Source organism: Phaenicophaeus curvirostris, chromosome 22 (genome assembly GCF_032191515.1).
Source record: "Phaenicophaeus curvirostris isolate KB17595 chromosome 22, BPBGC_Pcur_1.0, whole genome shotgun sequence".
In the NCBI taxonomy this organism is placed as follows: domain Eukaryota; kingdom Metazoa; phylum Chordata; class Aves; order Cuculiformes; family Cuculidae; genus Phaenicophaeus; species Phaenicophaeus curvirostris.
Window position 1 is genome coordinate 2,571,858 of NC_091413.1, and position 11,496 is coordinate 2,583,353.

The 11,496-nt window shown below is 53.0% G+C and overlaps 2 protein-coding genes across 2 annotated transcripts; both read right to left on the reverse strand.

The window, feature by feature from the left end:
• Nucleotides 1-656: 656 nt before the first annotated feature.
• TAS1R3 (taste 1 receptor member 3) lies at nt 657-6,681 on the reverse strand. The gene is given in 7 exon segments (XM_069874467.1): nt 657-701; nt 703-1,583; nt 2,393-2,513; nt 2,791-2,994; nt 3,553-4,332; nt 5,038-5,338; nt 6,359-6,681. Coding segments are annotated over 7 exon segments (2,547 nt in total). The 5' UTR covers nt 6,574-6,681.
• Nucleotides 6,682-8,129: 1,448 nt separating this feature from the next.
• Nucleotides 8,130-10,898, reverse strand: CPTP (ceramide-1-phosphate transfer protein). The gene is made up of 2 exons (XM_069874811.1): nt 10,753-10,898; nt 8,130-9,982 (listed from the first exon to the last, which is right to left on the reverse strand). The coding sequence occupies exons 1-2, from the start codon at nt 10,872-10,874 to the stop codon at nt 9,460-9,462; spliced, it is 645 nt and encodes a 214-aa protein (XP_069730912.1). The 5' UTR covers nt 10,875-10,898; the 3' UTR covers nt 8,130-9,459.
• Nucleotides 10,899-11,496: the final 598 nt, after the last annotated feature.

Consider the following 11,496-nt stretch of genomic DNA (forward strand, 5'->3'; position numbering starts at 1 on the left):
CTCTCCTGCCTGCAGTCCCTGGAGGTGAAGCTGCTGATAGAACCTCTCAGTGTGAATATTCCCTTTGTTCTGCACTCCCACAAACTCCACAAAGTCCCAGAGCTGAAGTGAGGAGGACTAGTGATGTTCTCAGGTGCAACAGCATGCTCACAAAGACTTGCTGCAGCCTCCAGATGTGAGGACTTCCAGACTTGAGGTGAGATTTTGCTATCTGTGGTCATGCTGAGGAGTGCTTTTGTCAAATATTTCAACCAAGTGCACCAGGAAAATTTTTAGCCTTGGTTTTATTAAGATTCTGGCTTGCCCACAGTTATTCTAACTTGGAATGAAACTGTGCAATCTCTTGAGAAATACAAATTCTTGCTTGTTTTGTTTTAGCGCTCATGGACTAGTTCTCAGTTAATGTGTATGAAGTTTGGAGGGTATCTGGGGCTGGCAGAGCAGTGGTTGCCACTGAACCTTTGCTTTGCCTTTCAATCTTTTATTTCATTTAAACTTTCCCTTCCTGGTGGTCAGCCTGCTGAGTAAGGTTGTGTTTAACAGGGTGATGGTGTATGAGACCGTAGCTTATAAACTCATCATAAATAGAATTATCTCCTTAAAACCCACCCAGCTTCCCTCAAGGAGCAGGTGACTGGATCTGCTTTATTGGCTGTTTATTGGGAGTCCTCCTCTGGCTCCTCTTTAATGGAATTCTGGGAAGTGATCCAGCGTGTTCAGATCAGGCATAAACAAGATGATGTAGCATTTTGGGAGGTAATAAGCCCCCAAGATACCCAGACTGGTTGCCAAGATGGCACTAATCTGAGTTACAGACCTGAGGACTGTCTTCAGCGTGGCGAAGACAGCAATAAAGAAGATGTAGATGATGAAATAGATGAGGATGGCAAACGTGATCCCCCGGGCCAGGTTGTACTTCTTACCAGACGTCTGCACCATGAACGTGCACAGGAAGCAGACGGTGGCCAGGCAGTTGTTGTAGCCGTACAGGAGGACGAAGGCGAGCCAGGACTCGGTGTTGCACACCAGCAGGACTTCAGTGGGCAGGGACTTGTAGTCGGACACCAGGTTGTCGGGACCCAAGCAAAGGTAGCAGGTGGAGAAGGCGCATTCGGTGAGGAAGCAGGAGGCGATGACGAGCCAGGCCCTCCTGGGGGTCACCCATGGCAAGAAGGTGGGGGCACAGCGAGGGCACTCGGTCACTAGGGTGATCTCGAGGGACTTGATGAAAAGGGTAGAGAAACAACCGTTGAGGCACAGGCAGCTGATGACCTGCTGGATCATACAGAGTTTGTTACTGGGCTTGCCTATGTAGAGGCAGCAGCTGAGACACAGCAGCAAGAGTGTGAACAAGGCAAAGAAGTTCAGTTTGCCTCCTGAAGCCTGCACGAGGGGGGCCTCGAGGTTCTTATAGAAGAGCACTGCTGTCAGGCAGATCAGGGAGATGATGATGCCCATCAGCACTAGCAAGGTGATGGTGAGCGGCTCATTCCAGAAGAGGTATCTCTCGCTGCGGACGTAACACTGCGTGCTCCGGACAGGGGACCACTGGTGCTCGAGGCAGGGAGTGCAGGTGGAGCTGTCTGCAAGGGAGCAGTGAGAAGGTGATGATTGCTGCGCAGTGGAGATGATGGATCACAGTCACGAACTGAGTAGCTGCTTTGAGTGCTACTTTGCCTGCTTCCTCCCCTGCCTACATGTTCTGGGTCTCCAAAGCTTGCTCAATCTCTTTTTAATTTTTTTCCCCTCTACTTCTCCACCCTCTCTGCAAAAGGATCCATGTATTGCTTGGTTGTTTCCCTTAGAATTGTGGAATGGTTTGGGTTGGAAGGGACCTCAAAGCCCATCCAGTTCCACCCCCTGCCATGGGCAGGGACATCTCCCACTGGATCAGGGGCTCCAAGCCCCATCCAGCCTGGCCTTGAACCCCTCCAGGGATGGGGCAGCCACCCCTGCTCTGGGCAACCTGGGCCAGGGCCTCCCCACCCTCACAGAAAACATTTCTTCTCATCTCAATCTCCCTTCTTTCATCTTAAAACCCTTCCCCCTCGTCCTATCCCTGCACTCCCTTATAAAGAGCCCCTTGCAGCTTTTCCTCAGGAAGGGTCACCAGCTTCCTAAAGATCCCATAATTTCATCATACCCCTCTCTTCTGCCTCTTAAGAGAAAACGCACACGTTGTCCTTAGGCGTTTTTTTTGGAGAGGAAGGTCCCCCGTGAAGGTCTGTAGAGCAAGACTGAGCAATGCCCAGCAAAACAGAAGGGACCCAAATGCTGTGCACTGGCCGTGCTTCACGAAGAAGAGCTCACAGCTGGTCTTTACCAGCCCGGTGAGCCTGTGTGAGCCTGACCAGTAGAGAGACATAATACAGAAGGTAAAGCCAGACCTCACCTTTACTGCTCCAGAAGGTGTTCTCTGGACAGTCCGTACAGTCATAGCAGCAGAGGTGGGATCCTTTTATTCGTCTGAATTGTCCTGGTTTACAGTGTCTGAAACACTCTGAGGTTGGCTCCTAGGTAAAAGGAAGAAGGCACATCAGCCAGGCAGCTTCAGGAGAAGAACCGGTTCGCCAAACACACTGGAAGCAACTGGCTGGTCAGGGATCCATCCTGTGTCTGAGCCTCAAAAGTGCTGGGAACTCCTTTTTCAGAGGAGCAAGAAGTGGGTCCCTCAGCAGTCTTGTAGGCACAGCATGCGGGCTGAGAACTCTTTAGGAACCATCCTGGTGGAGCTGCAAAACCATTTTACCTCATTTCATGATTGTTTATGCTTTTGCCCGTGATCTTTACCTTTTGATCTGCTGTGTGAAACTGAACCTGGGACTTGTTGATGAACAAGAACTCTTCGTAGTCGCCTACAGGCAGATATGTAAGGCTGCCGTTTTTCCAGGACCAGAAGATAAGCTCGTACCCAGGGTTTGTGTTGTGGGATTGATCAAACCTGAAAGTTTGGCTGTTGGCCCTGAACGGGAGGGTGTTCATGAAGTGCAGGAGCTGAGGAGAGAATGAAAACTGACCGTGAATACTGGTACAGTTGATGCTCTTGCTTAGAGAATAATAGACATAAGGAAGAATTTCTTCACCAGGAGAGTGGGGAGGCCCTGGCCCAGGTTGCCCAGAGCAGGGGTGGCTGCCCCATCCCTGGAGGGGTTCAAGGCCGGATTGGATGGGGCTTGGAGCCCCTGATGCAGTGGGAGGTGTCCCTGCCCATGGCAGGGGGTGGGACTGGATGATCTTTCAGGTCCTTTCCAACCCAAACTATTCTATGATAACACAATAAGCTAACTTCTGACTGAAATCAGGTGTCCCTTACGTGGTCTAAGGCTGTGGCTATCGACTGCTCCATCAGTCGTGCCAAGCCCCGTGAGCAGGAGCCAGAAAAGCCCTGGAGAGGGGAAGGCAGTGCTAGGCAGCGGCAGAGAAGGTGCTGGAGCAGGTCTTGGCTGCCTGAGGGAACGGCCAAGGTTGTGTCTCTGCCAGAGCACGGGGTAGGAGCCTGGTGCCACGAAACCCCCCATCCCTGTCTGCTTGTGCCCCCTGACCTGCACTCACCTGCCAGGATGGGATGGATGCTTTGGGACACGCTTGGTGGGTGCAGCCCAGCGCTCTGTGCAGCGCGTAGGCCACGCTGTAGACTGCCACGTGCACCGGTTCTGTTTGCGTGCGGCTCAGAAAGGGCAAGGTGTCCTGCAGCGAGACGTGGTCACACTCCGAGCACTGCGTGCCCAGCATGTCCGAGTTCAGGAGGTCGTTGAGTTTTCTAGACTCCTGGCAAAACTTATCCTGCTGAACAGAGGCGAAGAGGTCAGCAACGTATTCCTGGAAGCCCGGGACGGGGTCTACTTTCATAACAAAGCCTAAGACTGTCCCGATGCTCTGAATATTTGGGACGTAGGCAGCTATGTCGGACAACATCCAGGCTTCGGTGCCAATCCAGACTTTCTTGCTGAGTCCCATCCTGATGCTGTGTTCCAGCAAGGCCTGGGCTGGCTGACTGTAGCTAAAAAGGACGATGATGTTGACTTTGGTCTTGTTAATTAAAGTAATGGTCTCTTCCAGCTGGTCTTTGGCTTTGGGATCTGAAAGATCCGTAGGAATTAGCCCCTCAAATGCTATGCAGATGCTGTGATTTCCAGCCATGCTTAATAAGAGCTCCTGGGCTCCTCGGCCATATTCATCGTCACTTCCAATGGTGGCAATCCAGTTCCATCCAAACTTGTTGAGTAGCAGGACAATAGCTTCCACCAGGTTCTTATCGCTGGGAACGGTTCGGTAGAAGGATGGGTACAACTCTGTGTTGCTGAGCTTCTCGCTGCTGGCTCCGTAGCTGACCTGCGAGTTAGAGGATGAGAGAAAGTGAGGCAAAGGGTAAAGTCGAGGAGAGTGGTCACAGTACAGATCTCTCTCCATCTTCTTTTCTTGGTCTCTGTGCACTGGATTTTCAAAATGCTGGGTTAGGATAGTGAGGAGGAAGGACTCTAAAGGGGTAGGTCTGTCAGGGCTGCGTTTACCAAGAGACTCACAAACTGGTCCCTGTCACGTCCCTCCGGTAGCACTGTCCCACAGGGCTTTGTCCTTCCACTGTGTCCGTCACCACAGCACCAGCCCTTATCGTTAACAACAGTGATAATTAAGAACTATATGCAAGGGATGATGCACCCAAGGCTCAGTAATGTCTTAACTGAGGGGTAAATTTATCTCCCTGTTAAGCTCTGTTGTGGCCCCTGAGTCCTTACAGCCACAGTTGTGTTTTCATGGGATCTTCCCAGCTGATGCTGGGAGCTTCATTATTCCCATTTTCCATGGGTCACAGAGCCTCCTCTCTCTCCTCTCCAGGAATTCAGGCACTGAAGTGTCTTCCAGGAGGGAACTTTGTTGAACAAGCCAAGATCACTCAGGAAATCTGTGGCAGAGGCAAGACTGGACTTTGAACTGGGACTGCTACAGGGCAAAGATCTGGAGTAGAGACCACATTGCTGGTCCAAACCCTTCCTCCACCAAAAAGGAGATTCTTGCTTCTCTGGAGAGTTTCATTACCTGTGGGATCAAGAAGCTGCTGAAGAGTTTGGCAGTGACCAGGCAGAGATCTGACTTGTGGGGCCCGATGACAGCAGCCACGCGAGGCTGGTAGTCGGTGTAGTCGCACAGGACTCCGATGCCCGTGGTGCTGTTGCGGGTGAGGAAGAGCAAGCTGGGCTGCAGGGCCACCACTGGCTCAAAGCAGGTGTCGTACATCTCGTAGCCCAGCTTTACGCCTGGGAGAAGCGAGGTGGAATTGTTGATCTGATCGATAGCAAACCTCATCCCAAGAGCCCAGATGAGCCCATCTAGATACAACCTGCAGGAAGAGGAGACGGGGAGTTACGTGGTCTGTCAGTGCTGTTAGGTTGGTGATGGGCTTAGCCCGTGTCCCTTGCCATTTTAGCATCCTGCCTGTCAGGTGCCATCAGCAAAGCGCTCCTGCACCCTTTGTAAATGTTTTCCTGTGAGTAGAGAGGCTCTGAGAACCTTTCAAATCTAATTAATCTTATCATTTAGCAAATACGGCCTCTGTGCTTCACAGGAAAAGAAACTGAGGTTGGGAGAGACCGGTATGCTCAGCTCTGAGGGTCAAGACTCAGACAACCTCCTGCTCTTAGCTTTGTGTACTCAGCCATGAAGCCAGAGGCTCCCAGAGCACCGTGTGTGCTAATTCAGGTGAGGAGCCCTTCTTCCTGGGGTTTTCTTCCACCCTATAGCTCAGTGCACTGGGCAAATTCCTCATCTGTCCCTGAAGGTGGAAAGATAGAATCATAGAATAATTTGGGTTGGAAGGGACCTTAAAGATCATCCAATTCCAACCCCTCTGTCGTGTGCACGGACACCCCCCACCGGATCAGGCTGCTGATCTTTGCTCTTCGCACACTGGCAACCTGCGAGACAGGATTTCATTCCCTGCTTTGCCTTTTGCACGGTCGTAAAAGGCAATAGCACCATCTCGACATGTCACCTGCCTGCAGGGAGTGTTTCTCATTCCATCTGCGAGCAAAAGCAGCGTTTACCCTTTTTTGTGTTAGATGCCAAACCACGCAGGAAGCCGCTGCCACTGGAAGCTTTCATCGAAGTGGAGTTGGTCACATCTGAAGTTCGACTGCATAATAGCATCAAGAAAATGAAACCATTTTCTATTTCAGGATCAGGAAGTGATGGCGCAGTCCCCCAGCACTCAAGCACCTTAAAGCTGATCTCTCTTTCCATCTCTCCTCTAACATTCACCTCCACGACCATCAGTTGCTCATAGGGCTGCTTTCTTTTCCCTCCTCTTCCCAGCCCGAGTGACCAAGATAACAGGTACTAATGAAGCTAAAATTCCTCTTACCTTTCACACACAACCAGCGTGGGCTCCGATCGTGCTGTCAGGTTTACGGTGTCCCTTCCAAAAGGGAACAAGCCTCCTAGGATATAATCCCCAGGCCTTCGGAACTGAGCTGACAGGCAGCTGGGCTGGAGAGCGGCTGTGGAACCAAAGCTGAAGCCCAGCAGCAGGGCAGGGACCATGACTTGAAGAGGTTTCAAAGCAATCTCCAAGGCCATGTAGGAGAGGGAACAGGGGCAGGGGAACCGTTTTCATCAGTTCCTGGGAAGCCTCTTTAAATAGAACTCGGAGAGATGGAAATAACAAGGAAGAATTTGTTTAGGGAAATGTGTAACTTTGTGCTTGGCGGGCAATAATCAAATACCCAGCCGTACCCTGTGAGCCTGCTCGGCTGCAAAGCCCTGGCCTCCTGGCTGCTGTTCCTCCGTGAGGAACCTTTACTCCAGCAGTGATGCTGCACTCGTGGTCCCGGCTCCGGAAACTGGAGTTCCTGTGGGATAAGCGGCACGCTCGGGTGCCGCACCTGTACTGGGACCTTTGCATTAACATCCCCCTGCCTAAACCACCCAGGAAACAACATCCGTAATGGAATGCGATTGTAGGAACCGGCTCTGTTTACACCGTTCACGAACAAGGAGATTTGTGCCTTGCTTAGTGCCGGGAGCAGAGCTGGATCCGTGCAGGCTGCTCATCCCAGAGCATCGCTGGGGAGAACACGCTTTGAGAGGCACGGAATCCAGCAAGCTGGCAGAGCGGAGCCTCTTCCCATCGTATCAGCGTTGCCTGTGTGGAGGCTAAACATTATGATTCTTGCTCTCCAGCATTGCTTCCTGCTGCAACCGCAGGTTTTCCCCGGCTGTCTCTGATTCTGCGGGCTCCCAGCGCAGGAGCAGCCTGCCCACAACAAATGTCACAGAGTTTACTTTTAAATCAACTTCAGAGTAAGATGCCGAGTTGCCTGAACTAAGCAGCAGTGCGAAGAGACTGATTTGTATTTATTGTTTTTTAAATTCAAGGTCTCTTCGTCGTGGAGATAACCAGACCTTCCTCAGGGCATCGCAAGAACCTGTCTGGCGCAGGCCATCGTGCGATCACAAGGTTGGTGAGTGATTTTGCAGCTCTGTTGCTGTGTTTGGGAAGTTGTTATTGGCTGATGTCCATTTTTCACGCGCTGAACTATGGTATTAGCTTCAGTTTAGACTTCGGTTCGGGTAAGAGTTCCACAGTGCAGTAATTGAGGTTGTGTCGTGGTTTGCATTATTTTCTGTCAGGTCTGATTGTAGAGAACAGGATGGCTCTGAACTGGAAAGTTCAGTTTACAGCATCGTACTGGCTTGTTGTGTATTTGTACTGTATCATAACAACTGCTTACGCTGCCAAAGCGATATACGTAACATATGGATTTATCCTATGGAACTATGCTAATCATTTTAAAGTGGCCTTAGCAGAAAGGGAATGATAGTTGTGTTTTCACAGCGGAGCAACTAAACCTCCATTTAGGATGTTCAAGGAAATTCCATTTCCTGTCTTCAGGCAAAAGTTATTGTTGTCAGATGTGACTGGTGGGAACAGGAGCCCAGTACACGGCATCGAGCTCCGGCTGGGTTACTCCTGACACTCACTTTCACTTCTGGTCACCAGGTAGATGAAACAGCCTAGGCTAGTGAAGGATGAGATGTGGTTAGAGAGCACTCTAAGTCACCTTCTTCCTAACACCACAAAGAAAGGAAACATTGCTGTAAAGAACACTCAGAAGCATGTTATTCACGTGATTTAATGTGCAGTTTAATCTCCATGAGGTAATAGTGATTTCCTGAATCATTGTGTTGTGCTGGCCCAAAATGCCTTCTGAGATACAATCAAAGCACGAGGGATTCTCCCTCCTCCCCCCAATATTCATATCCTCCTGAAATAACAAGGTACTGTTTTCAGCTTTTAAAAAGAGAAATAAGCTCTGTTTTACGTACTTCGGTGTGTATATATATACAGGCTGCCCAGGGAAGTGGTGGCTGCCCCATCCCTGGAGGTGTTCAAGGCCAGGTTGGATGAGGCTTGGAGCCCCTGATCCACTGGGATGTGTCGCTGCCCATGGCAGAGGGGTGGAACTGGATGATCTTTAAGGTCCCTTCCACCCCAAACTATTCTATGATTCTATATATACATACACACACCAGCTATTAGATATATTGATTTACAGCAGAAGCCATAAATGCCCCCAAAGTAGTGACTTACAGTGCAAATCCATGTTTCTCTCCAGACAGAAAAGTATATTTTTGTAGGCATTTGACATATTCATTAAAAAAACATATAGCCAGAACGCAATTTAGAAGGGAAAACAGACAAGGTCCAGTCTGCAGCCGTAGCTGGATAGACAGGGTTGTGCAGTCTAGACTAGAAACTGCTCCACATCCCAAGACGCGTAAAGGAAAGGAGCTTCCTTTGAGAGGATAACAGAGAACAGCTTGTAAACAATAGTGAAGCGAGCTCCTGTGCAGTGCAAAAAGACACCACAGCTGGAACCGTGCCCGCGCACAAGGTCACAGCTACTGGTGTAAACGCAGAGAGCCTCAAAGTGCAGAGTTTAGCTTTAAAAAAGAAACCGAAACCTCCACTCCCAGCCGAGCTAGAGAGCTAAAGGTGAATCCAGGAAGGAAAAAGAAATCCCTTAAGCATACTAATGCTGTGTTTTGCTTACTGTAGAGCTGGGGCTCTGCAGAGAGATATGTACAGATAAAAATGGGTGCATATTTTTCTCTTTTAAGTGAGGCATCCTGAATAGCTTTGCCAACCTATCATCTCCGTACAGGAAGAGGAAAGGGAAAGAACCACAGACACGGAAGCAGACACTTGTCTGTCAGTGAAAACAGGCAGCTTTCACCTGATTCATATGATTTTGGAACAGGTTGCCCATGGAAGCTGTGGCTGCCCCATCCCTGGAGGTGCTCAAGGCCAGCTTGGATGGAGCTTGGAGCAACCTGATCCAGCAGGAGGTGTCCCTGTCTGTGGCGTGGGAGTGCAACTGGATGAGCTTTGAGGTCCCTTCCAACCGAAACCATTCCATGATTCCTGTCGGAACGTGGCAAGGCCCCTGGATAGTCCTCCCGTCAGGGCAGGTTCAGCATCCCGTGCTGGGCAAAGAGCTCCTGGGTGATGCCGTAGACATCGCGGATGCAGGGCAGAGCCTCTCCCAGCATGGCCACCGCCTCGTCCGCCGAGCCCGCATTCATGCTCTCCAGGAAGGTGTCGCGGGACGGCAGCGTGCAGAAAGCCGCCGTGGCCACCTTCTGCACCAGCCAGGGGTGGTAGGCGGCCAGCGAGGCGTTGTAGGACTCGGTGCAGATGACAGAGGTGCGGGCGTCGTGGCTGGCGGTCCTCAGCCCCTCCAAGAAGAGCTCCAGCCAACGCAGGGCGCGGTGCAGGCGCAGCACCGTGCGGCACCCGGAGTCCGGTCGCCCCGAGCGCGGCTCGAAGCCCACCAGCCCCTGGGCCAGCTCGTGCTGCACCATGGACTGCAGCGAGACGTACTGGGCCCGCTGCTCGCCGCTGTAGTAGCTCTCCATGATCTGCACCTTGGCCACCGCGTCCTTGCAGATCAGTGAGAAGACGGTGCCCAAGCCCTGCAGGAACCTGGATGGGGAGAGAGCAGCGTCAGCAGGTAGAGACCAGTACCGGGTGGGGAATGGGAGGCTGGTGTCACTGGGCAGTGGCCTGTCCGGGGCAGGGATGGGGAGAGACCAGTGGCACCGGTACTGGCTGGGGAGGGAGAGAGACCAGTATCACCCAGTGGCACCAGTACACTGGGGGGATGGGGAATCACAGAATCACCAGGTTGGAAAAGACACCGGATCATCGAGTCCAACCATTCCTATCAAACACTATCCCATGTCCCTCAGCACCTTGTCCACCCGTGCCTTAAACCCCTCCAGGGAAGGGGACTCAACCCCCTCCCTGGGCAGCCTCTGCCAGGGACCAATGACCCTTTCCATGAAAATTTTTTTCCTAATGTTCAGCCTAAACCTCCCCTGGTGGAGCTTGAGGCCATTCCCTCTCGTCCTGTCCCCTGTCCCTTGGGAGAAGAGCCCAGCTCCCTCCTCTCCACAACCTCCTCTCTCAGGGAGTTGGAGAGAGCAATGAGGTCTCCCCTCAGCCTCCTCTTCTCCAGGATAAACACCCCCAGCTCTCTCAGCCGCTCCTCTTGTTCTCCAGCCCCCTCACCAGCTTCGTTGCTCTTCTCTGGACTCGCTCCAGAGCCTCAACATCCTTCTCGTGGTGAGGGGCCCAGGGGAGAGCCCAGTGTCACCGCTATCGGGTGAGGAGGGAGAGAGAACCGAGACCCCCGCGCGGAACCGGCCCAGGCGGGGACGGGGAGAGGCTGGGAGGGTGCGGGGCGCACTCACCGGACGAGCCCCCGCCACCCCCGCAGGTAGGGCCCGAGCAGCACCTCCCGCCGCTCCGTCACGCACTCCTGGAAGGCGGCGAGCACCTCGCGGAGGCTGAACGAGCCCTGCGGCCCCGCCATCCCTCACCCCGGGGCCCCGCAGCGCCGCCCGCCCGCGCCGCCCCGACCCTTCTCGGGCCCGCCCGCCCCAGGCCCCGCCCACGCATACGTCATCACGTTGGCCCCGCCCCCAAACGGGTCCACGCCCTATATACCTTAAACCTATTCTCGAAGCCACGCCCCCTTCGAGACGCCATAGGAAATACCCACCCATGTAGGCCACGCCCCCTACGCACACGCACCAATCGAGGCCACGCCCCCAAGACGTCCGTTCGTATAGGCCCCGCCCCATAAGTGTCAATCAATCCAGGCCCCGCCCCCTCTAGGCCCCGCCCCCCGTGCGCTGCTCATCCACTCAGCCCCCGCCCTCCCCGCAGACCACGCGCCTCAGACCACGCCCCCTTTCCATTTATGGAATGCTCTCGTCTAGGCCCCGCCCACTTAAGATGCCCCATACCTCCCTCCAGGCTTCTCTTAGGCCACGCCCCCTTTCCATTTACGGGATACTCTAGTCCAGGCCCCGCCCCCTCCCTCTAGGCTTCTATTAGGCCACGCCCACTTTCCATTTATGGAATGCGCTGCGTAGGCCCCGCCCCCTCCCAGCCCAGCCCCCCTCACGAACCCCTCACCGCCCCCTCAGGCC